Source organism: Odontesthes bonariensis, chromosome 21 (genome assembly GCF_027942865.1).
Source record: "Odontesthes bonariensis isolate fOdoBon6 chromosome 21, fOdoBon6.hap1, whole genome shotgun sequence".
Classification (NCBI taxonomy): domain Eukaryota; kingdom Metazoa; phylum Chordata; class Actinopteri; order Atheriniformes; family Atherinopsidae; genus Odontesthes; species Odontesthes bonariensis.
Genome location: NC_134526.1, coordinates 1,327,312 through 1,353,483, shown reverse-complemented (window position 1 = coordinate 1,353,483; position 26,172 = coordinate 1,327,312). Strand labels below are relative to the sequence as shown.

Genomic DNA, 26,172 nt, shown 5'->3' with positions numbered 1-26,172 from the left:
ACAGCGGTAAGATCGTGCCAAACGTCACGTGACAGCGGTAAGAGCGTGCCAAAGGTCACGTGACAACGGTAAGAGCGTGCCAAAGGTCACGTGACAGCGGTAAGAGCATGCCAAAGGTCACGTGACAGCTGTAAGAGCGAGCCAAAGGTCACGTGACAACGGTAAGATCGTGCCAAAGGTCACGTGACAGCTGTAAGATCGTGCCAAAGGTCACGTGACATTGGTAAGAGTGTGCCAAAGGTCACGTGACAGCTGTAAGAGTGTGCCCAAGGTCACGTGACAGCGGTAAGAGCGTGCCAAAGGTCACGTGACAGCGGTAAGAGCGTGCCAAAGGTCACGTGACAGCGGTAAGAGCGTGCCAAAGGTTACGTGACAACGGTAAGATCGTGCCAAAGGTCACGTGCCAGCGGTAAGTGCGTGCCAAAGGTCACGTGACAGCGGTAAGAGCGTGCCAAAGGTCACGTGACAGCGGTAAGAGCATGCCAAAGGTCACGTGACAGCTGTAAGAGCGAGCCAAAGGTCACGTGACAACGGTAAGATCGTGCCAAAGGTCACGTGACAGCTGTAAGATCGTGCCAAAGGTCACGTGACAGCTGTAAGATCGTGCCAAAGGTCACGTGACATTGGTAAGAGCGTGCCAAAGGTCACGTGACAGCTGTAAGAGCGTGCCCAAGGTCACGTGACAGCGGTAAGAGCGTGCCAAAGGTCACGTGACAGCGGTAAGAGCGTGCCAAAGGTCACGTGACAGCGGTAAGAGCGTGCCAAAAGTCACGTGACAGCGGTAAGATCGTGCCAAAGGTCACGTGACAGCTGTAAGAGCGTGCCAAAGGTCACGTGACAGCGGGAAGATCGTGCCAAAAGTCACGTGACAGCGGTAAGAGCGTGCCAAAGGTCACGTGACAGCGGTAAGAGCGTGCCAAAGGTCACGTGACAACGGTAAGATCTTGCCAAAGGTCACGTGACAGCGGTAAGAGCGTGCCAAAGGTCACGTGACAGCGGTAAGAGCGTGCCAAAGGTCACGTGACAGCGGTAAGAGCGTGCCAAAGGTCACGTGACAGCGGTAAGAGCGTGCCAAAGGTCACGTGACAACGGTAAGAGCGTGCCAAAGGTCACGTGACAGCGGTAAGAGCGTGCCAAAGGTCACGTGCCAGCGGTAAGTGCGTGCCAAAGGTCACGTGACAGCGGTAAGAGCGTGCCAAAGGTCACGTGACAGCGGGAAGATCGTGCCAAAAGTCACGTGACAGCGGTAAGATCGTGCCAAAAGTCACGTGACAGCTGTAAGATCGTGCCAAAGGTCACGTGACAGCGGGAAGATCGTGCCAAAGGTCACGTGACAGCGGTAAGATCGTGCCAAACGTCACGTGACAGCGGTAAGAGCGTGCCAAAGGTCACGTGACAACGGTAAGATCGTGCCAAAGGTCACGTGACAGCTGTAAGATCGTGCCAAAGGTCACGTGACATTGGTAAGAGCGTGCCAAAGGTCACGTGACAGCGGTAAGAGCGTGCCAAAGGTCACGTGACAGCGGTAAGAGCGTGCCAAAGGTCACGTGACAGCGGTAAGAGCATGCCAAAGGTCACGTGACAGCTGTAAGAGCGAGCCAAAGGTCACGTGACAACGGTAAGATCGTGCCAAAGGTCACGTGACAGCTGTAAGATCGTGCCAAAGGTCACGTGACATTGGTAAGAGTGTGCCAAAGGTCACGTGACAGCTGTAAGAGTGTGCCCAAGGTCACGTGACAGCGGTAAGAGCGTGCCAAAGGTCACGTGACAGCGGTAAGAGCGTGCCAAAGGTCACGTGACAGCGGTAAGAGCGTGCCAAAGGTTACGTGACAACGGTAAGATCGTGCCAAAGGTCACGTGCCAGCGGTAAGTGCGTGCCAAAGGTCACGTGACAGCGGTAAGAGCGTGCCAAAGGTCACGTGACAGCGGTAAGAGCATGCCAAAGGTCACGTGACAGCTGTAAGAGCGAGCCAAAGGTCACGTGACAACGGTAAGATCGTGCCAAAGGTCACGTGACAGCTGTAAGATCGTGCCAAAGGTCACGTGACAGCTGTAAGATCGTGCCAAAGGTCACGTGACATTGGTAAGAGCGTGCCAAAGGTCACGTGACAGCTGTAAGAGCGTGCCCAAGGTCACGTGACAGCTGTAAGAGCGTGCCAAAGGTCACGTGACAGCGGTAAGAGCGTGCCAAAGGTCACGTGACAGCGGTAAGAGCGTGCCAAAAGTCACGTGACAGCGGTAAGATCGTGCCAAAGGTCACGTGACAGCTGTAAGAGCGTGCCAAAGGTCACGTGACAGCGGTAAGAGCGTGCCAAAGGTCACGTGACAACGGTAAGATCTTGCCAAAGGTCACGTGACAGCGGTAAGAGCGTGCCAAAGGTCACGTGACAGCGGTAAGAGCGTGCCAAAGGTCACGTGACAGCGGTAAGAGCGTGCCAAAGGTCACGTGACAGCGGTAAGAGCGTGCCAAAGGTCACGTGACAACGGTAAGAGCGTGCCAAAGGTCACGTGCCAGCGGTAAGAGCGTGCCAAAGGTCACGTGACAGCGGTAAGAGCGTGCCAATGGTCACGTGACAGCTGTAAGAGCGTGCCAAAGGTCACGTGCCAGCGGTAAGAGCGTGCCAAAGGTCACGTGCCAGCGGTAAGAGCGTGCCAAAGGTCACGTGACAGCGGGAAGATCGTGCCAAAAGTCACGTGACAGCGGGAAGATCGTGCCAAAGGTCACGTGACAGCTGTAAGAGCGAGCCAAAGGTCACGTGACAGCTGTAAGATCGTGCCAAAGGTCACGTGACAGCTGTAAGAGCGTGCCAAAGGTCACGTGACAGCTGTAAGAGCGTGCCAAAGGTCACGTGACAGCTGTAAGATCGTGCCAAAGGTCACGTGACAGCGGTAAGATCGTACCAAAGGTAACGTGACAGCTGTAAGAGCGAGCCAAAGGTCACGTGACAGCGGTAAGATCGTACCAAAGGTAACGTGACAGCTGTAAGAGCGAGCCAAAGGTCACGTGACAGCTGTAAGAGCGTGCCAAAGGTCACGTGACAGCGGTAAGATCGTTCCAAAGGTCACGTGACAGCGGTAAGATCGTTCCAAAGGTCACGTGACAGCGGTAAGATCGTTCCAAAGGTCACGTGACAGCGGTAAGATCGTGCCAAAGGTTTTAAGCTTCTTACATGTTGAAGGCGAGTAAAAGAGAACCCTGACAGACTCGGGGGTGAAACAACAGAACACAAACTAGAGATGAGATCTGAACTTTATTTTTTTACAAACATAAAAAAATACAAAAATATAAAAAAGAGACCATTTAGTTAATAAATATATTAATAACAGGAAATAAATAGGCTTACATAAATAAATAATTAAATAAATAAATAAAAAACAGTAGAAAGTGAATCTGTTCCAGAGGATCAGAGGGGGCTGCTGTCTGTAGAGCGCCCCCTGCTGGCGGCTGACTCTTTCACCAGGTTCCCCAGAAGGTCCAGCCTGTCCAGATGATCCTTGGTCTCCCTCCTGAGCAGCTCCCAGGAGGCTGCACTGCCCCCCTGTGGACAGAGACGGCACTACAGTCAGTACTATAGACAGTACTACAGTCAGTATTAAAATACTACAGTCAGTACTACAGTCAGTACTAAAATACTACAGTCAGACCTACAGTCAGTACTACAGTCAGTATTAAAATACTACAGTCAGTACTACAGTCAGTACTACAGTCAGTACTAAAATACTACAGTCAGTATTAAAATACAACAGTCAGTACTACAGTACTACAGTCAGTACTAAAATACTACAGTCAGTACTACAGCCAGACCTACAGTCAGACCTACAGTCACTACTACAGTCACACCTACAGTCAGTACTACAGTCAGTACTACAGTCAGTACTAAAATACTACAGTCAGTATTAAAATACAACAGTCAGTACTACAGTACTACAGTCAGTACTAAAATACTACAGTCAGTACTACAGCCAGACCTACAGTCAGACCTACAGTCACTACTACAGTCACACCTACAGTCAGTACTACAGTCAGTACTACAGTTAGACCTACAGTCAGACCTAGAGTCAGTACTACAGTTAGACCTACAGTCAGTACTATAGTTAGACCTAGAGTCAGTACTACAGTTAGACCTACAGTCAGTACTACAGTCAGTACTACAGTTAGACCTACAGTCAGTACTACAGTTAGACCTACAGTCAGACCTACAGTCAGACCTACAGTCAGTACTACAGTTAGACCTACAGTCAGACATACAGTTAGACCTACAGTCAGACCTACAGTCAGTACTACAGTTAGACCTACAGTCAGACCTACAGTTAGACCTACAGTCAGACCTACAGTCAGACCTACAGTCAGTACTACAGTCAGTACTACAGTTAGACCTACAGTCAGACCTACAGTCAGACCTACAGTCAGACCTACAGTCAGTACTACAGTCAGACCTACAGTCAGACCTACAGTCAGTACTACAGTCAGTACTACAGTCAGTACTACAGTCAGTACTACAGTTAGACCTACAGTCAGACCTACAGTCAGACCTACAGTCAGTACTACAGTCAGACCTACAGTTAGACCTACAGTCAGACCTACAGTCAGACCTACAGTCAGTACTACAGTCAGACCTACAGTCAGTACTACAGTCAGTACTACAGTCAGACCTACAGTCAGACCTACAGTCAGTACTACAGTCAGTACTACAGTCAGACCTACAGTCAGTACTACAGTCAGACCTACAGTCAGTACTACAGTCAGACCTACAGTCAGTCCTACAGTCAGACCTACAGTCAGACCTACAGTCAGACCTACAGTGGGTAACGGGGCAGTAAGGGAACTCACCGTGCTGTTTTTCAGCCTCCTGTAGTATTTCTTCAGTCTGCTGTTTGTTTGCTGGTGTAAACTCACGCAGCTGCTGAGCTCCTCCACCTGCCGGTGGAGGCTCTCCAGGAACTGGGTGGTCTTCACGGCGTCCCAGCCGGTGGAGGAGAGGCTGCTGCTGGAGAACAGGAGGTAGATCTGCTGCAAACTGTCCCGGATGAACAGCAGCTGGGACTGCACCTGAGGACAGGGGACAGGTGTGAGACAGGTGTGAGCTGCAGCCCTCTGATTGGCTGACAGAGTCGGCGTCATCGGCAGTGTTTGTACAGATGTAAACAGAAACATTCCACCACAGATTGATTGATTGATTGATTGATTGATTGATTGATTGATTGATTGATTACCCCTTTCTTCTCCACTTGTGCGTACAGCTTGTATGGAAATGGAACCGGACTCGGACTCTCCTGGTCTGTGAACGCACCACCCTGAAACAGAAAGAGACGCTTCGGTTACACTCCACCCGACACCACCCGACACCACTCCCCAGGACCTGAAAGCCTCCCCAGGACCCTGAAAGCTCTCCCCAGGACCCTGGAAGCCTCCTCCAGGACCCCTGGAAGCCTCCATAGAACCCTGGAAGCCTCCTCCAGGACCCTGAAAGCTCTCCCCAGGACCCTGGAAGCCTCCCCCAGGACCATGGAAGCCTCCCCAGGACCATGGAAGCCTCCCCATGACCCTGGAAGCCTCCTCCAGGACCCTGAAAGCCTCCATAGAACCCTGGAAGCCTCTCCAGGACCCTGGAAGCCCCCCCCCCCAGGACCCTGGAAGCCTCCTCCAGGACCTGAAAGCCTCCCCAGGACCCTGAAAGCTCTCCCCAGGACCCTGGAAGCCTCCTCCAGGACCCCTGGAAGCCTCCATAGAACCCTGGAAGCCTCCTCCAGGACCCTGAAAGCTCTCCCCAGGACCATGGAAGCCTCCCCAGGACCCTGGAAGCCTCCTCCAGGACCCCTGGAAGCCTCCATAGAACCCTGGAAGCCTCCCCCAGGACCATGGAAGCCTCCCCAGGACCATGGAAGCCTCCCCAGGACCCTGGAAGCCTCCTCCAGGACCCCTGGAAGCCTCCATAGAACCCTGGAAGCCTCCATAGGACCTCTGGAAGCCTCCTCCAGGACCCTGAAAGCTCTCCCCAGGACCCTGGAAGCCTCCCCCAGGACCATGAAAGCCTCCCCAGGACCATGGAAGCCTCCCCAGGACCCTGGAAGCCTCCTCCAGGACCCTGAAAGCCTCCATAGAACCCTGGAAGCCTCTCCAGGACCCTGGAAGCCCCCCCCCAGGACCCTGGAAGCCTCCCCAGGACCCTGGAAGCCTCCCCCAGGACCCGTGCCTCAGCTGTACTCACCATGAGTTCCACCAGAGTGACGGAGCTGTTTCTCAGGTCGCTGTACTCTGTGAGCCAATCACAGCAGAGCGCAGAGGTCAGGACGGCGCAGAGGACGAGCAGCGGGCCGGTGTGGCTGAACATGTTGGCAGTGAGGAGCTGAGTTTGTGACCTGCTGCCGGTCCGAGGGAAGCCATTTATCTTTCAGACGGGAAACGGAAAGGAGTGAAAGGAGAGTGAAAGGCAGAAAGTCCCAGACAGGTTCTACTCTCATTTTCCAGGTGAGCAGCTGCTGCACCTACAGAGGGCCTAGGGACACCCAGGGACACACAGGAACACCCAGGGACACCCAGGGACACTCAGGAACACCCACAGGGACACCCAGGGACACCCAGGAACACCCAGGGACACCCAGGGACACACAGGAACACCCAGGGACACCCAGGGACACCCAGGAACACCCACAGGGACACCCAGGGACACCCAGGAACACCCACAGGGACACCCAGGGACACCCAGGAACACCCAGGAACACCCACAGGGACACCCAGGGACACCCACAGGGACACCCAGGGACACCCAGGGACACCCAGGGACAGCCAGGAACACCCACAGGGACACCCAGGGACACCCACAGGGAGCCCAGGGACACCCAGGGACACCCAGGGACACCCACAGGGACACCCAGGGACACCCAGGAACACCCAGGAACACCCAGGGACACCCACAGGGAGCCCAGGGACACCCAGGGACACCCACAGGGACACCCAGGGACACCCACAGGGACACCCAGGGACACCCAGGAACACTTAGGGACACCCACAGGGTGCCTAGGAACACCCAGGGACACCCAGGAACACCCACAGAGCGCCCAGGAACACCCAGGGACACCCAGGGAAACCCAGGGACACCCACAGGGAGCCCAGGGACACCCACAGAGTGCCCAGGGACACCCAGGGACACCCACAGGGAGCCCAGGGACACCCAGGGACACCCACAGAGCGCCCAGGGACACCCAGGGACACCCAGGGACACCCACAGAGCGCCCAGGGACACCCAGGGACACCCAGGGACACCCAGGGACACCCAGGGACACCCACAGAGCGCCCAGGGACACCCAGGGACACCCAGGGACACCCACAGGGAGCCCAGGGACACCCAGGGACACCCACAGGGTGCCCAGGATTCAGCACCATGAGCTCTGACTCCTGTAATCTGATTGCATGGGGTCTCTGCTGCTCTGCAGCACTGATTAATCACCAATAATAATGATAATCAATAGTTCTGATCACCAATAGTTCTGATAATCAGTAATAATGATGCTGCAGTCAGAGCTGTTTCTGATCACTTATTGATCACAGCTGCAGAGCCTCTTTCTGTCTGTTTTCCCGCTGCCTGGAAGTTCCTCACTTTCTCTTTCCACTTCTACCGGAAGTGACGTGTCCTTCACAATAAGAGCGGGTGGTTTGTCCCCCGGTGATCAGGGATCAATAACAACGGGATCGATCATCTGAAACACGTGGAAACTGTAGAAAATGCCGTCTTCACTGAGTAAATCCGGACTCTGCGGAGGTTTATTCAGTTTTTTGGTTGGTTCTCAAACCGAGAGACTTTTGTTTTGAAGGCCTAGTGACGTCACTGTTTTCGGTTTCAGGTCGGGTCTCCCCTTCATTTTCGGGTTGTCATGGAAACTTTGTGCCACGGTAATCCGACGGTGACGTGTCATGATGAAATGATGACACCAACACTGATTCAGACAATACTTCCAGGGTCCTGGAACTTATTCCAGGATCACGGAACACCTTCAGTCCCTCCTGGAAGTTTTGTAAAGACTTCTTGACCAACTTCAGGCATCCTTGAAGGTCTGGAAACCTACGAATAAATCCTGGGGAGTCATTTAAAGACTTCAAGGACTCTTGGGAGGTTTTTGAACACCAACGTTAAACTTAAATGAAACGTCTCTGAGGTCCGGGTGCAGGAAGCCAAACCGGCCAGCAGGTGGAGACAAACTCCAGGTGAGTTCAGACCCTGAACTGAAACACACCTTATCCTCACAGCTGCAGGCTGATGAGCTACAGAACGGAACCATTCAGCTGGAAAGCTTCAGCTAACAAAGTAATGTGGGAACAATAAAGTTCATCTTTCAGAAAGGAACAGCAACAACTCCTCAGAAGCTGGTGTACGTCACCTTCATTAGCTAAGCTGTTAGCGTTAGCTGCTGCTAAAGGAGAAAATAACTCAGTAAATAAACCATGAGGAGTTTTACACCTCAGACGCCCTGATATATGCTCCCAGGAACAGGAAGAAGGAGTTTTACACCTCAGACGCCCTGATATATGCTCCCAGGAACAGGAAGAAGGAGTTTTACACCTCAGACGCCCTGATATATGCTCCCAGGAACAGGAAGAAGGAGTTTAACACCTCAGACGCCCTGATATATGCTCCCAGGAACAGGAAGAAGGAGTTTTACACCTCAGACGCCCTGATATATGCTCCCAGGAACAGGAAGAAGGAGTTTTACACCTCAGACGCCCTGATATATGCTCCCAGGAACAGGAAGAAGGAGTTTTACACCTCAGACGCCCTGATATATGCTCCCAGGAACAGGAAGAAGGAGTTTTACACCTCAGACGCCCTGATATATGCTCCCAGGAACAGGAAGAAGGAGTTTAACACCTCAGACGCCCTGATATATGCTCCCAGGAACAGGAAGAAGGAGTTTTACACCTCAGACGCCCTGATATATGCTCCCAGGAACAGGAAGAAGGAGTTTAACACCTCAGACGCCCTGATATATGCTCCCAGGAACAGGAAGAAGGAGTTTTACACCTCAGACGCCCTGATATATGCTCCAAGGAACAGGAAGAAGGAGTTTTACACCTCAGACGCCCTGATATATGCTCCCAGGAACAGGAAGAAGGAGTTTTACACCTCAGACGCCCTGATATATGCTCCCAGGAACAGGAAGAAGGAGTTTTACACCTCAGACGCCCTGATATATTTTTCTCTTATACAGAATCTCAGCTGGTTGAAGGTTCAGAGGTCAGAGGTCAGCTCATCTCAAGCTGCTGGCTGCTCGGCTTCAGTTCTTACATAAGGTCTGTGTTCTCTGACAGAAAGCTCAGTAAAACTGAAAGTAGGACACAGCTGATGTTTCTGCCTACTGGCTCCTCATTGGCCGGTGCGGATGCTGAGGTCTGGAGGTGGCCGACCAATCAGAGCAGAGGGAAAAGTTGGTTATGAGGCTGCCGGTCGACCTCCTTCCTGCCGCCTCCGTCTGTCCCACCGACTCATTATTTATTTAACAAATAAATATATAAAAATAAATTTTCTTTCTTAAATTCAGAAGTTTTTCTTTTTATTTCATGTTTTTAGTATTTATTTAATTTAAAATAAAAAAAAATTCTGTATATTATGTAATTATTTATTTATGTATTTATTTATTGTTTTATAGACGATAAATGAATGAATAAATAAAAGTCCTGAGCATAAAAAAAACTCGGATTTTTATCTCATGAAGCCCTAAAAATATTCAGAACTGAATTAGTTTCAGTTCATGTTGGTGAAACTCTTTAACTTCAGTTTATTAATAAAAGAAAATGACACGGATGCTGTTCCTCGGTGAATATTCATATATTTACACAGAATTTCTTTCCAACACAAGTCAAATATAAACATTTAAAACCTGTCGTGCTCACACGTCTCAGAACACTTCCAGTATGACCGGATCTGTGTGAGAAAATCAGGCCGCCTCATTGGTCCGTGGAGCTGTCCGTCACGGCCGCTCCGGTCTGGTTCGGACGTGTTCTGCTCAGCAAACAGAGTCCGGTCTGTTTGTTGGAAGTTCTGGATGCTCACAGCTCTGAGCTGGAAGAGATTCGGTTCGACCCGGTTCTGTTTCCTCCAGACGAACCTGCAGAGCTCAGAGTTTCGCTGCTGTCCGACGGAGCATAAAGACGGTGCCGGTTCCTCCAGTTCGTGTGGTTCAGAAGCCGATTTCTGCACATTAACACGTTTGTTCATCCAGAAGAAGACGAGCAAACGTGTCGCTGGTCCACAAAGAGTCACAAAGTGTTTGAACACATGAGGTGAACGGGCCCTTTGGCCCTGTTTAATCCTGTGTGGACCCTGGGTGGAGACATCAGTAGGGATGGGAATTGCTAAGATTTTTACGATTCCAATTCCATTTTCGCTTCTGCTTAACGATTCGGTTCTTTGTCGGTTCCCTTATCGATTCTCATTTGGAGAAAAAGGACAACAAACCGGTCGACTAGCATCAACTTTGTTTAGTTTAGAAGTAACACGAGTCATGACCTCACAAACCCAACAACGGTGAGGTCCACATTGGTCTATCCTGGCCTGGGTAATTTAACTCTTCCTGCTCTGGTGAAAGGAGAAGCTGGAGGTAGAGGTGAACTGGGGGTAGTACCACCAGCCTCTGGCTCTGAGCCAGTCAGGCTCTGTCTCTCATGATTTCATCTAAATGTAATGCCTGAGAAGGCATTCATTTAACCTTAACCGTTACTAACAGCAGCTTTTACAATCAGGCAAATGGTGCTAACATGATAGGCAGTGTTTGTTAGTTAGTGACCTGCAGTGTTAGCCGAGGAGATGCTAACGTTGCTAACGTTGCTGGGTTCAGATTCACCAACGTTAATCATTCATTCATAGTTATTGCATGTTGGTAGTATTTCCTCCCTTTGGTGAAATATTCACTTTGCAAGTTGCCCTGTTGTCGTCTTTTTTAGGGATGTGTAACCAAACTTTCGAGCGTTTGTACCGCTTGGGCGCCATGTTTACTGTTGGCTGCTGGCTGCGCTGGACTCGCCACGCAACGCTGCGTGGTGACGTCATTCGCGCCCACTGGAATCGATAAGGGAATCGTTTGCAAAATCGCCAAACGATTCCAAGGAATTGAAACACTGGGAACCGGTTCTCGATTCCCATCCCTAGACATCAGGACACATCTGCATGTTCAGGTCTCTGTAAAAACATCTTTAAATGTCTCTGGAGAAGCAGCTCTGTGACAGGAAGCCGTGCGCTGATGGGTTCTGATGACGGAGAGTGATGTCACCAGCAGAGTGATGTCACCAGCAGAGTGATGTCATCAGGCGTCGATGCGGAAGGACAGCAGCTTCTCGGAGTGCAGGTTGTTGAGCGTGCGCAGGTCGGGCAGCCTCAGCAGCAGTTTGGTGAAACGCGGCGAGTCCATGTTGTGGTGGTTGTTGTCGTCGGCGACGGCCGACTTGTTGACCAGCGAGCGCAGCGCCCTGATCAGGTTCTCCTGCAGCTGCTCCACCGACGCCACGTTCTCGATCCCGGAGCGGTCTGAGACACAACCGCACAAAGAGGTCACCGCGACTATAAACGCCAGCAGTCTGCTAACATAGCTGCTAACATTAGCCTGCTAACATATCTGCTAACATAGCTGCTAACATTAGCCTGCTAACATATCTGCTAACATAGCTGCTAACATAGCTGCTAACATTAGCCTGCTAACATATCTGCTAACATAGCTGCTAACATATCTGATAACATTAGCCTGCTAACATAGGTCTGCTAACATTAGCCTGCTCCATCTGATGTGAGGCCAACAGAAACATTTTGTTTTCTATAAAAGTTCTGGACACGTTCTCGATCCCGGAGACACAACAACACAGAGGTCACCGCGTCTCTAAACGCCAGCAGTCTGCACACCTCCAGCAGGAGGGGGCGGAGCTTAGCGTGAACTCAGGCGCTCACCTGCAGACACCAGCACCACGGCCGTGAACAGGCCCAGCTCCTCTGCGCTCAGGTCCAGGACAGCCAGTTTGTGGCTGAAGGCGAACATGGCTCCCAGCAGCTCGCGCATCCCCATGGCCCGCAGCTCCTCCAGGCTGTAGGTGGCGCCGGAGACGAACGTCACGGTTTGCTCCTTCATGTTGAAGAGCGTTGAGAAGCGCACCATCAGCACCTAGGACGAGAGAGCACAGCGACCAATAAGCTGCCGGGGCTCAAATGAAGGGTTTAGCAGTGTAAACGGTGACTAAAATGTTTGGAAACCGCCCTTAAAATCAAAGAAGAATGTTACTGTTGCTGCGTCTGATGTAGCAATGCTACACAAACAAACTACTAAAACCTGATGTCGGCTTCTTCAGGCTTTCAGCAGCGAACATTCAGATAACATAGTTGCTAACATTAGCCTGCTAACATTAGTCTGCTAACATAGTTGCTAACATTAGCCTGCTAACATATGCCTGCTAACAATAGTCTGCTAACATAGTCTGCTAACATCAGCCCGCTAACATTAGCCTGCTAACATATGCCTGCTAACAATAGTCTGCTAACATTAGTCTGCTAACATTAGCCCGCTAACATAGTTGCTAACATTAGCCTGATAACATTAGCCTGCTAATATAGCCTGCTAACATAGCTGCTCACATTAGTCTGCTAACATAGTCTGCTAACATTAGCCCGCTAACATATGCCTGCTAACATTAGCCTGCTAATATAGCCTGCTAACATAGCTGCTCACATTAGCCCGCTAACATTAGCCTGCTACATCTGCTGTGAGGCCCACAGAAACATTTTGTTTTCTATAAAAGTTCTGGACACGTGTGACGACCCTTCTGATGAACATACCTCCATAACGGACGGACCATCGTTACTATTATCTGATTCTTGCATCGGCGTACCTCAAACGTTCCGGCCTTCAGCAGGGTGACCTGGTCGTTCTGCGACAGAGCGCTGAATCCCGGGATCTGTTTGGCGAACTCCACCACCTCCTTGACGGCCGGAGTGAAGGACGTGGAGAAGTCCTCCCAGATCTCCTGGGCCGTCTTTGAGGGGTCCGCTCTGGGCTGCGCGTTCATTGGACAAGCCTGGAAAAAGGAAAGTCCAATGAGAACCAGCAGTGAGCTGAAGCCAGCGGGTCCAAAGGGAAGATGACCTCACCAGAAGTATCCCAGAACGGTTCTTCACCAGAGAGTTCACAGTCACATGACCAGGAAGCCCCTCCTCCACATGCAGATTGTTGTTGAGGCTCCGCCTCCCGTTGCTGTGGTGATTATTCGTGACGTTGTGGTGGCCGTCCGCCGGCAGGTAGCAGCCTGTGTTGTTGTTGTGGTTGTTGCTGACGCCGTTTGAGCGGTAGCCGCTGGGGCAGTGGTTTCCCCAGAGCTCCGCCTCCCCGTTGTGGTGGTGGTGGGCGTGGTTATTCTGCTGCTGCTGAGGGGGCGTGGCCAAGGGATTCACCAGCTTGTCGTGAGCGTACAGGAAGGTTTCGCGGTGAGCGCTGGCGATGGCGCTGATGGTGGAGTCCATCCCGGGGCTGGGGGGCGGGGAAGGGGGGGAGGGGCTCTGATATGAGGAGGGAGGAAGAGGAGGAGGAGTGGGGGAGGAGCCAATGAGAGGAAGGGCCGAGGGATGTGGCTGGGGCTGGGGGGCGGTGGTCATCCCTGGGCATGGAGAGGAGGAGGAGGAGGAGGAGGAGGAAGAGGAGGAGGAAGAGGAAGAAGAGGAGGAGGAGGAGGAAGAGGAGGACAGGCTGGCGAGCTGGAAGTCGCTCTGCAGCTCGTTGTTGACCATGTTGTTCATGGCGCTCTGCATCTCAGCCAGCAGCCTCTGCTTCTCACGCTTTGGGATCCGACCGAAACGGACCGCTGTGGGAGGAAGAGGAGGAAGAGGAAGAAGAGGAGGAAATAGAATGTAAATGTATTTTACTTCTACAGCCCTTTACAAACAATCCTTACGATGTACCAAAGTGCTTTACAGCGGGTAATAAATAAAGAGAAGAAGAAGTAAAAACAAATAAAAGCAATAAAAGAACAGTGAAAGCAATAAAACACAACAAATAAAATAATAAAATACAGCAAAATCGATTAAGATAAAATAAGATAAAAGTGTCATCATACTACTGGGTATTAAAGCCACCCTAAATAAGTAGGTTTTTAGCCTAAATAAGTAGGTTTTTAGCCTAAATAAGCAGGTTTTTAGCCTAAATAAGCAGGTTTTTAGCCTAAATAAGCAGGTTTTTAGCCTAAATAAGCAGGTTTTTAGCCTAAATAAGTAGGTTTTTTAGCCTAAATAAGCAGGTTTTTAGCCTAAATAAGTAGGTTTTTAGCCTAAATAAGCAGGTTTTTAGCCTAAATAAGTAGGTTTTTTAGCCTAAATAAGCAGGTTTTTAGCCTAAATAAGTAGGTTTTTAGCCTAAATAAGCAGGTTTTTAACCTAAATAAGCAGGTTTTTTAGCCTTAATAAGTAGGTTTTTAGCCTCAATAAGCAGGTTTTTAGCCTAAATAAGCAGGTTTTTAGCCTAAATAAGTAGGTTTTTTAGCCTAAATAAGCAGGTTTTTAGCCTAAATAAGTAGGTTTTTAGCCTCAATAAGCAGGTTTTTAACATAAATAAGCAGGTTTTTTAGCCTTAATAAGTAGGTTTTTAGCCTCAATAAGCAGGTTTTTAACCTAAATAAGCAGGTTTTTTAGCCTAAATAAGTAGGTTTTTAGCCTAAATAAGTAGGTTTTTAACCTAAATAAGTAGGTTTTTTAGCCTAAATAAGCAGGTTTTTAGCCTAAATAAGTAGGTTTTTAACCTAAATAAGTAGGTTTTTTAGCCTAAATAAGCAGGTTTTTAGCCTAAATAAGTAGGTTTTTAACCTAAATAAGCAGGTATTTAGCCTAAATAAGCAGGTTTTTAGCCTAAATAAGTAGGTTTTTAACCTAAATAAGTAGGTTTTTTAGCCTAAATAAGCAGGTTTTTAGCCTAAATAAGTAGGTTTTTAACCTAAATAAGCAGGTATTTAGCCTAAATAAGCAGGTTTTTAGCCTCAATAAGCAGGTTTTTAACCTAAATAAGCAGGTTTTTTAGCCTAAATAAGCAGGTTTTTAGCCTAAATAAGTAGGTTTTTAACCTAAATAAGCAGGTTTTTAACCTAAATAAGTAGGTTTTTAACCTAAATAAGCAGGTTTTTAACCTAAATAAGCAGGTTTTTTAGCCTAAATAAGCAGGTTTTTAGCCTAAATAAGCAGGTTTTTTAGCCTAAATAAGCAGGTTTTTAGCCTGGATCTGAGGAGGCCCAGGTCAGATCTGAGTCCCCGCTGTCAGATCAGCTGATCTAAAGGTTAACGGGGGGGCTCACCGTCCCGGCTCATGCCCACCAACAGGCACTTCTTGAAGCGGCACTGCTGGCAGCGGTTCCTGCTGATCCTCACGATGGTGCAGCTGTCGCCCTTCAGGCACTTCTTGTACTGGATGTTCTGCTGGATGCTGCGGCGGAAGAAGCCCTGCAGGGGGAGACAGCGAGCAGGGGTGAGCCCCAACAACACCTGGGCTGGGTTCGTTTACCCACAATGCACTTCGCTCCTGCCCAAACCGAAATCAGCCGACCTGAAGCTGATCTGGGAACTTCTGCTTACTCAAACTGGCATACTAACTCAGAAAGTTAGTAGGGTTGTGTTCGAAACCGCCTACTACTCCTACTACTCCTACTACTCCCACTAACTTTAACTTTTTTAAGTTCCCGGATGCATACTAGATTCTCCTAAATGTTGGGTATGCATCATGAGGTTACTACTCATACTCAAACTACCCAAGATGCAACGTAACGTGACGTCGCCGATCGTCATTTCCTGTCAAAACGGCAGTTTCAAGCTAGCTACAACGAGGGTAGGTTCACTTCCTGTTTTCAAAACAAAAGCACCAATTGTATCCTAATGGCTTTCCCTATGATAAAAGGCAACGGGTATTTTATTTTGTGAAAATAACCGGAAGTGCGTTGCTCACTGCGGCTAGCTTTAGTAGCGCCGAATTCGTGGGAACAAAATGGTAAACAGCCGGTATTTTGTCAGGTTTTCAACACGTTGGGGATCTAAACGACTACTTTCTCTCCTGAAAATGTTTCAAATGTTGCTAAAGTTTACAGAGTTTAGAGCTTAAGAGAAATCAGCTTCAGGCCGGCTGATTTCGGCTCGGGCAGGAGCCAAATGCATTGTGGGTAAACGCTCTGCATACTGTCTGATCGATGAGTATGCAGTATGTAGTGTGTAGTGTGCAGTATGTAGTGTGTAGTATGCAGTATGTAGTATGCAGTGTGCAGTATGTAGTGTGTAGAGTGCAGTATGTAGTGTGTAGTATGCAGTATGTAGTGTGCAGTATGTAGTGTGTAGTATGTAGTATGCAGTATGTAGTGTGCAGTATGTAGTGTGTAGTATGCAGTATGTAGTGTGTAGTATGCAGTATGTAGTGTGCAGTGTGCAGTGTGTAGTGTGTAGTATGCAGTATGCAGTGTGTAGTATGCAGTATGTAGTATATAGTGTGTAGTATGCAGTATGCAGTGTGTAGTATGCAGTGTGTAGTATGCAGTATGCAGTGTGCAGTATGCAGTGTGTAGTGTGTAGTATGTAGTATGTAGTATGCAGTATGTAGTGTGTAGTGTGTAGTATGCAGTATGCAGTATGTAGTGTGCAGTGTGCAGTATGTAGTGTGTAGTATGCAGTATGTAGTATGCAGTATGTAGTATGTAGTGTGTAGTATGCAGTATGTAGTGTGCAGTGTGCAGTATGCAGTGTGTAGTATGCAGTATATAGTGTGCAGTGTGCAGTATGCAGTGTGTAGTATGCAGTATGTAGTGTGTAGTATGTAGTATGCAGTGTGCAGTATGCAGTGTGTAGTGTGCAGTATGTAGTATGCAGTATGTAGTGTGTAGTATGTAGTATGCAGTATGCAGTATGTAGTATGCAGTATGTAGTGTGTAGTATGCAGTGTGCAGTATGTAGTGTGCAGTATGCAGTATGCAGTGTGCAGTATGCAGTGTGCAGTATGCAGTATGTAGTATGCAGTATGCAGTATGTAGTATGCAGTATGCAGTATGCAGTATGTAGTATGCAGTATGCAGTATGCAGTATGTAGTATGCAGTATGTAGTGTGCAGTGTGCAGTATGTAGTATGTAGTATGCAGTATGTAGTATGTAGTGTGTAGTATGCAGTATGCAGTATGTAGTGTGCAGTGTGCAGTATGTAGTGTGTAGTATGCAGTATGCAGTGTGTAGTATGCAGTATGCAGTATATAGTGTGTAGTATGCAGTATGTAGTATGTAGTGTGCAGTGTGCAGTATGTAGTGTGTAGTATGCAGTATGCAGTGTGTAGTATGCAGTATGCAGTATATAGTGTGTAGTATGCAGTATGCAGTATGTAGTATGCAGTGTGTAGTATGTAGTGTGTAGTATGCAGTATGTAGTGTGCAGTGTGCAGTATGCAGTGTGTAGTATGCAGTATGTAGTGTGCAGTGTGCAGTATGCAGTGTGTAGTGTGCAGTATGTAGTATGCAGTATGTAGTGTGCAGTGTGCAGTATGCAGTGTGTAGTATGCAGTATGTAGTGTGTAGTATGTAGTATGCAGTGTGCAGTATGCAGTGTGTAGTGTGCAGTATGTAGTATGCAGTATGTAGTGTGTAGTATGTAGTATGCAGTATGTAGTGTGTAGTATGCAGTATGCAGTGTGTAGTGTGTAGTATGCAGTATGTAGTGTGTAGTATGTAGTGTGCAGTATGCAGTATGTAGTGTGTAGTATGCAGTATGCAGTATGCAATATGCAGTGTGTAGTATGTAGTATGCAGTATGCAGTGTGTAGTATGTAGTATGCAGTATGTAGTATGTAGTATGCAGTATGCAGTATGCAGTGTGTAGTATGCAGTATGCAGTATGCAGTGTGTAGTATGCAGTATGCAGTGTGTAGTATGCAGTATGCAGCATGCAGTGTGTAGTATGCAGTATGCAGTGTGTAGTATGTAGTATGCAGTATGTAGTATGCAGTATGCAGTGTGTAGTGTGTAGTATGCAGTATGTAGTATGTAGTATGCAGTATGCAGTGTGTAGTATGCAGTGTGTAGTATGCAGTATGCAGTATGCAGTGTGTAGTATGCAGTATGCAGTGTGTAGTATGCAGTATGCAGTATGCAGTGTGTAGTATGCAGTATGTAGTGTGTAGTATGCAGTATGCAGTATGTAGTGTGCAGTATGCAGTATGCAGTATGCAGTGTGCAGTATGCAGTATGTAGCGTGCAGTATGCAGTATGTAGTATGTAGTATGCAGTATGTAGTATGCAGTATGTAGTATGCAGTATGTAGTATGTAGTATGCAGTATGTAGTATGCAGTATGCAGTATGTAGTATGCAGTATGCAGTATGCAGTATGTAGTATGCAGTATGCAGTATGTAGTATGTAGTATGCAGTATGTAGTATGCAGTATGTAGTAGGCGGTTTCGAACACAGCCCATGACTCGTGTTACTTCTAAACTAAACAAAGTTGATGCTAATCGACCGGTTTGCAAATGAGAATCGATAAGGGAACCGACAAAGAACCGAATCGTTAAGCAGATCCGGGAACTTCTCCTTACTCAAACTGGCATACTAACTAAGAAAGTTAGTAGGAGTAGTATGAGTAGTATGCGGAACTATACTTCTGATGTGCAGGCGGCGTCTCACCTTGCAGCCTTCGCAGGCGTGAACTCCGTAATGGAAGCCGGAGGCGACGTCCCCGCAGACCTTACAGAGCAGCACCATGCCGCTCAGCTCTGAAACAAAGAGCCACACATCAGAATCTCAGACTTCTGGAGGCGTCCAGGATAACTTTTATCCATCCCGACTTACTGCTCAGGCTGGCCACGGACTTGCTGGGCGACACCCTCAGGGCGCCGGCGTCGTCGCGCCCCCGAGGCGACCCTCCTGCTGAGGAGGAGGCCGAGGAGGAGCCGTCATCTCCCGCCGAGCCGGAGCCGGAGCTGTGGAAGGTGGAGGAGGCGAAGCAGGGCTGGGAGTTGGAGTTCTCGCTGTACATGGAGACCGGGCTGGTTCTGGACGGGGAGCCCGAACACGATCCCACGTAGGAGATCACACCTCCTGCAGGGGAGCAGAGGAGGGCGGGGTCATTAAGGGATGGTTTAACCATCAGGGTTAACCATCAGGGTTAACCATCAAGGTTTAACCGTCAGGGTTAACCATCAGGGTTAACCGTCAGGGTTAACCGTCAGGGTTAACCATCAGGGTTAACCGTCAGGGTTAACCATCAAGGTTTAACCGTCAGGGTTAACCATCAGGGTTAACCGTCAGGGTTAACCATCAGGGTTAACCGTCAGGGTTAACCATCAAGCTTTAACCACCAGGTTTAACCGTCAGGGTTAACCATCAGGGTTAACCATCAGGGTTAACCATCAAGGTTAACCATCAAGGTTTAACCATCAAGGTTTAACCATCAGGGTTAACCGTCAGGGTTAACCATCAGGGTTAACCATCAGGGTTAACTATCAAGGTTAACCATCAAGGTTTAACCATCAGGGTTAACCATCAGGGTTAACCATCAGGGTTAACCATCAAGGTTTAACCATCAGGGTTAACCATCAGGGTTTAACCATCAGGGTTAACCATCAAGGTTAACCATCAAGGTTTAACCACCAGGTTTAACCATCAGGGTTAACCATCAGGGTTAACCGTCAAGGTTTAACCATCAGGGTTAACCATCAAGGTTTAACCACCAGGTTTAACCGTCAGGGTTAACCATCAGGTTTAACCGTCAGGGTTAACCATCAGGGTTAACCATCAGGGTTAACCATCAGGGTTAACCATCAAGGTTAACCATCAAGGTTAACCATCAGGGTTAACCATCAGGGTTAACCATCAAGGTTTAACCATCAGGGTTAACCATCAGGGTTAACCATCAGGGTTAACCATCAAGGTTAACCATCAAGGTTAACCATCAGGGTTAACCATCAAGGTTAACCATCAGGGTTAACCATCAGGTTTAACCATCAAGGTTAACCATCAGGTTTAACCATCAGGGTTAACCATCAGGGTTAACCATCAAGGTTTAACCATCAGGGTTAACCATCAGGGTTAACCATCAGGGTTAACCATCAGGTTGAACCATCAGGGTTAACCATCAGATTTAACCATCAGGGTTAACCATCAGGGTTAACCATCAAGGTTAACCATCAGGTTTAACCATCAGGGTTAACCATCAAGGTTAACCATCAGGTTTAACCATCAGGGTTAACCATCAAGGTTAACCATCAGGTTTAACCATCAGGGTTAACCATCAGGGTTACAGGGAGTGGAAGAAGCATTAAAAGTACATAAAATAATATAAAGAGAAACAAATAGAATAATTTAAATGAATTTAAAAACAAGCAACAGTCCAGATAAGTTCAAAGATATCGTGCAGATTTCATGCATAGACACATGAGAACAGAAATGTTTTAAACCTGGATTTAAAAATGTCTCCATTTGGTGAAAGTTTAATCTCCACTGGCAGTTTGTTCCAGGTCAGTCTCTAGGTCTGTGCCTCATGGCAATTCAAATTCTGCACCTCAATAAGTCAGAGAGATGATGTCATTTAACTCAGTTTATTATAAATATATATTATAATCTTTACTTTAATGAGATTAATTCGTTTAAAAATCATTTAAAGGCACATTACACCATTTATTCAGAAAACATCTCCAGCTCAGCTCCAGCACCGAGACGGTAAAATAACAAAGGCTTCAGATTTAATGGCTAATTATATTATTAATTATTATTATTAATAATATTGGCTTTAATGGATGTGCAGATTGCCGTGCGTGTGCTCCACGTGCGCAGCAGCAGACTGAGGAACAGATGGATGTTCCAGCCTCCTGCACTCAGCATGTTTCCTCCTGATGAGACCAGCAGGAAGCGTCTCTTTGTTCTCCCCAGAATCACCAGAGAAACGTGTTCGTCCTGTTTCTGACCGCTTCATGCAGTGTGCATGGGCTGGTGCACGTGTGGTGCACGTGTGGTGCACGTGTGGTGCACCTCTCCACCATCAGGCTGCAGTTTGAGTCTGGAAGTCAGAACACACCTGAAGGCTTCCCTCACACAGCTGATGGGGTCTCTACCTCGGGGGGAGGAGTTTCTGCATCGGGGGGAGGGGTCTCTGCCTCGGGGGGAGGAGTCTCTGCCTCGGGGGGAGGGGTCTCTGCCTCGGGGGGAGGAGTCTCTGCCTCGGGGGGAGGAGTCTCTGCCTCGGGGGGAGGAGTCTCTGCCTCGGGGGGAGGAGTCTCTGCCTTGGGGGGAGGAGTCTCTGCCTTGGGGGAGGAGTCTCTGCCTCAGAGGGAGGAGTTTCTGCCACAGAGGGAGGAGTCTCTGCCTCGGGGGGAGGAGTCTCTGCCTTGGGGGGAGGAGTCTCTGCCTCAGAGGGAGGGGTCTCTGCCTCAGTCGGAGGAGTCTGCCTCAGAGGGAGGAGTCTCTGCCTCAGGGGGAGGGGTCTCTGCCTCAGTCGGAGGAGTCTGCCTCAGAGGGAGGAGTCTCTGCCTCGGGGGGAGGAGTTTCTGCCTCGGGGGGAGGGGTCTCTGCCTCGGGGGGAGGAGTCTCTGCCTCGGGGGGAGGAGTCTCTGCCTCGGGGGGAGGAGTCTCTGCCTCGGGGGGAGGAGTTTCTGCCTCAAAGAGAGGAGTTTCTGCCTCAGGGGGAGGGGTCTCTGCCTCGGGGGGAGGAGTCTCTGCCTCGGGGGGAGGAGTTTCTGCCTTGGGGGGAGGGGTCTCTGCCTCGGGGGGAGGAGTTTCTGCCTCGGGGGGAGGAGTTTCTGCCTCGGGGGGAGGAGTTTCTGCCTCAGAGGGAGGAGTTTCTGCCTCAGAGGGAGGGGTCTCTGCCTCGGGGGGAGGAGTCTCTGCCTCGGGGGGAGGAGTCTCTGCCTCGGGGGGAGGAGTCTCTGCCTCGGGGGGAGGAGTTTCTGCCTCAGAGGGAGGAGTTTCTGCCTTGGGGGGAGGGGTCTCTGCCTCGGGGGGAGGAGTTTCTGCCTCGGGGGGAGGAGTTTCTGCCTCAGAGGGAGGAGTTTCTGCCTCGGGGGGAGGAGTTTCTGCCTCAGAGGGAGGGGTCTCTGCCTCGGGGGGAGGAGTTTCTGCCTCAGAGGGAGGAGTCTCTGCCTCGGGGGGAGGAGTTTCTGCCTCAGAGGGAGGAGTTTCTGCCTCAGAGGGAGGAGTCTCTGCCTCAGAGGGAGGAGTCTCTGCCTCGGGGGGAGGAGTTTCTGCCTCGGGGGGAGGAGTTTCTGCCTCGGGGGGAGGGGTTTCTGCCTCAGAGGGAGGGGTCTGCTCCAACCCTCAGCTGTGGACTCAGATCTGGGAAGAACCCTTCAGACAGAAGGGGAACCTGATCCTGTTCTCTGTTCCCCAACATCTGGGTCAGCAGCTGCTCGCTGAGACAAACACCATGAGGACGCTGTGACCTCACCAGCAGAAACACATGTGACCTCACAGAGAGCGTGGCCGCAGTCATCGCTCAGACCAGCGCAGCAGGAACCGCCTCCTCCTCGTGCACGCCCCCAGGCCACGTGCTTTCTGCACACGGCCCACACCACCACGAGACAGGCTGCAGGAAGCCCCGCCCACACTCACACCTCCCCCCCTTCTGCTCTCACGTTCCAGCCGTTCATTACAAACACACACACACACACACACTCTGTGGTCCCCACAACAATACCAAACACACACACAGGTTTGTGTCTGCCTCCAGCTGCACTCTGTGGTCCCCACAACAATACCAAACACACAAAAACACAGATAAAGGGGTGTAATCATGACTTCAGAGGACATTATGCTGACTCACAAATTCGCTCGAACTTTAAAGCAATACTATGTAACATTTCTACCTTAAAATAACAGCTTGAAACAAATTGTGCGGCTAGAATGAGTTTTAATATTACGATCGGCCTGTCTCCTATGCCCTTCGGGGGTCTGAGTTGGAAAAACTGCGCTATGTAACTTTGCTGGAGCGGCCCGGGAGCTGAGCGGAAGTACTTCGACTTGCTTTCTGGCACACCTACCGCAAAAACAAATAGACCCCTCTCACGCTCCCAGGTATAAGGCTAAGCTAGCGCAACATTGTCAGTATGATCATCATGGCAGAGGCACCGAAGAAACAGAAGAAGACGTTGACTGATGAAGCAAGGAAGAGAAAGAGAGAGGCCGACAAAGCAAGAGACCGTAACCGTACGTTACCTCCAAGCCTGTAGGGGGAGTTACATTGTATTGCTTTAACCAGAACCACTAAAGCTAAAGCTTCACTTTACAGGGTCCTGCTTTATTGTGTCTCTTTGTGGTTGTTTTGTGTCTCTTGGTGGTTGTTTTGTGTCTCTTTGTGGTTGTTTTGTGTCTCTTTGTGGTTGTTTTGTGTCTCTTTGTGGTTGTTTTGTGGTTGTTTTGTGTCTCTTGGTCGTTGTTTTGTCTCTTGGTCGTTGTTTTGTGTCACTTGGTCGTTGTTTTGTGTCTCTTTGTGGTTGTTTTGTGTCTCTTGGTCGTTGTTTTGTGTCTCTTTGTGGTTGTTTTGTGACTCTTGGTCGTTGTTTTGTGTCTCTTGGTCGTTGTTTTGTGTCTCTTTGTGGTTGTTTTGTGATTCTTGGTCGTTTTTTTGTGTCTCTTGGTCGTTGTTTTGTGTCTCTTTGTGGTTGTTTTGTGATTCTTGGTCGTTGTTTTGTGTCTCTTGGTCGTTGTTTTGTGTCTCTTGGCGGGCAGTTTTTTGTTGTTTTTACCCTTTTATATGTTTGGATTATTGTCAGTTTCAGAGCTCTTTGTAGTGCAAAAAAAGAACAATAAGACAAACAAATAAGAGAATAAGAGAACATGTCGAGAATAAAGTTGATCTCGACATCTCGACTTTATTCTCGACAAGCAAAATATAAATATGTTTTCTTATGCCTGGCCCTAATACTCTTCCGCACAAACAGAGATAATAAATTGTGGCCTTTTTTCTGGCCAGTTTTCTTTGGATGTACAGGGCATTTCTCAGGGGGGCAGTGCCCCACCCAGCCCCCCCCCAGCCCCCCCGTAGCCACGCCCCTGCTGAGCAGCGCCAGCTGTGCTAACGTCGGAGCTTCATCTCATCGAACCTGCCGCGCGCAGGAGGCGGAGCCGCAGCGGGAGGAGAACAATTATGTAATGAGCTCAGCCTGAGCGGCAGCCAATCACAGCGCGCGGAGCTCCGTGAAAACAAAGCGCACATGGCTCGGTTTGCCGCCGCATGTGAACCGGCGAAATGCCGTGCGTGGACCGTACGTACAGTACCCGCGAGGACAAGTGCCCCGCGCGGCCTGTCCACCTGGGTGTTCTGTCCCCGCACGAGTCTGAACCGTTCGCACGAGACGCTGTTCGAGCCGCTGACGCGCCGCGTTCCTCCCGCCAAACTCAGCGTAAAATCTACCAGTTTTCCCAGAAAACGGGTCATAACTCAGCAGCTCGAGGCGGTCCGGTCTCCCCCGAACTCTGCATCGACCTCCACACACAAACTCACAAATCGGCTCTTTAAAAAGTCCGCTTCAACGCGGCGCGTGCTCCCACGCACGGTAACCAGCTGGGATTTTTTTAGTGAAAGAATATGTTCGGGAGTGTTTTTTTTTTTTTTGTTTTGTTTTTTACCTGAGTTGTTGTTGTTGTTGTTGTTGTTGGTTGTGTCCATGGCAGTGGTCGTCATCCCGAACTCCAGTAAAGTCACGCACGCGATCGTTCGTTAAATGTTGCGCTCACCCGCTGCCGCATTACAAGAATGTATGAGCAAAGCCGGAGGAAACACCACAGAAGAAGTCCGGTCCTTTACTGTCTGCTGCACGAGGAGCTTGTCGTTGCTGCACGCGCTGCCTGCTCTGGAACTGTCTGTACTTTTTTTTTTTTCAAACCGCGCGCAGCACGGTGATGATGACGCTGTACGGGGGCCGCACGCGGCAGAAAACGGGACCATGTGACCGCGGGGAGAGCCTCGTGCCCCAGTGACACACTTTAACACACTCCCCCCTTCTGCGTGCGGCAGTTAAATCTCAGCGCACGTGGAGCCGCCGCAGCTCCGAGCAGCAGGGGGTTGTGGGAAATGTAGGCGGGTCGGTTTTTGTTGTTTTTACCCTTTTATATGTTTGGATTATTGTTTGTACTGATTTTAAACCATTCAAACCAGCCAGTGGACTGATTTTAAACCAGTCAACCCAGTCAGTGGACTGATTTCAAACTAGAGTTCTCAACGGGTCGGGTCGGCCCGAAAAACCCGACGGTACCCGCGGGTTCGACCCGGTTCGGGTCGAAAATATAAGCAGATGACTCGGGTCGGGTCGGTCCTCGGGCTTAATCTTTTCCGCCCAGTGAAAAAAAAAAAAAAAAAAAGTATTAATAATCGCTGCTGTTTACCGTGAATCATGGTGAATTTCAATAAAGTATCCTTCTATCTACCGTAACGAAAGTCGGCATGGAGCGGGGACAGACACACCGCTGCGTGCACGCCTTTAGCGGAGAAGAAGATGGAGTTGGTGAAGAGCAAACTTGGTGCAGATGAATTCACCGTCACTACAGGAGTGGGAAAATCCGAAGTCTGGAAAGTGTTTGGAGCGGTGCTGGATTCTGATGGAAATTCCACAGGTTATGTGCAATGCTCAAAATGCAAGGTGCTGTTAAAATATGACAGCAAAAAAACCAGCTGTGGGCATTCAGCCACCGCCACTGCACATAAGTGCCGTTACGACCCACAGCCCGTCAGTCTCCACAGGATAACATGGGAAAACTCGACCCCCGGCGTCGGGCCGCGGGCCGGGTAGATAATTCATATTGATGTGTCGGGCTCGGGCTTTGAAAGCCACGGGCCGGGTCGGGTCGGGTTGTAATTTTCAGGCCCGTTGAGAACTCTAATTCAAACCAGCCAGTGGACTGATTTTAAACCAGTCAAACCAGCCAGTGGACTGATTTTAAACCAGTCAAACCAGCCAGTGGACTGATTTTAAACCATTCAAACCAGCCAAAGGACTGATTTTAAACAAGTCAAACCAACCAATGGACTGATTTTAAACAAGTCAAACCAGCCAGTGGACTGATTTTAAACCAGTCAAACCAGCCAATGGACTGATTTTAAACCATTCAAACCAGCCAATGGACTGATTTTAAACCATTCAAACCAGCCAATGGACTGATTTTAAACCATTCAAACCAGCCAATGGACTGATTTTAAACCATTCAAACCAGCCAATGGA

At 49.4% G+C, this 26,172-nt stretch overlaps 2 protein-coding genes across 2 annotated transcripts; both read right to left on the bottom strand.

The window, feature by feature from the left end:
* Positions 1-3,404: 3,404 nt before the first annotated feature.
* LOC142371840 (interferon a3-like) lies at positions 3,405-6,332 on the bottom strand. The gene is made up of 4 exons (XM_075454586.1): positions 6,210-6,332; positions 5,215-5,295; positions 4,832-5,050; positions 3,405-3,539 (listed from the first exon to the last, which is right to left on the bottom strand). The coding sequence occupies exons 1-4, from the start codon at positions 6,330-6,332 to the stop codon at positions 3,405-3,407; spliced, it is 558 nt and encodes a 185-aa protein (XP_075310701.1).
* Positions 6,333-9,794: 3,462 nt separating this feature from the next.
* nr1d1 (nuclear receptor subfamily 1, group d, member 1) lies at positions 9,795-24,809 on the bottom strand. Its single transcript, XM_075454496.1, has 8 exons — positions 24,584-24,809; positions 18,815-19,063; positions 18,650-18,738; positions 15,305-15,449; positions 13,122-13,828; positions 12,863-13,048; positions 11,931-12,141; positions 9,795-11,516 (listed from the first exon to the last, which is right to left on the bottom strand). The coding sequence occupies exons 1-8, from the start codon at positions 24,636-24,638 to the stop codon at positions 11,296-11,298; spliced, it is 1,863 nt and encodes a 620-aa protein (XP_075310611.1). The 5' UTR covers positions 24,639-24,809; the 3' UTR covers positions 9,795-11,295.
* Positions 24,810-26,172: the final 1,363 nt, after the last annotated feature.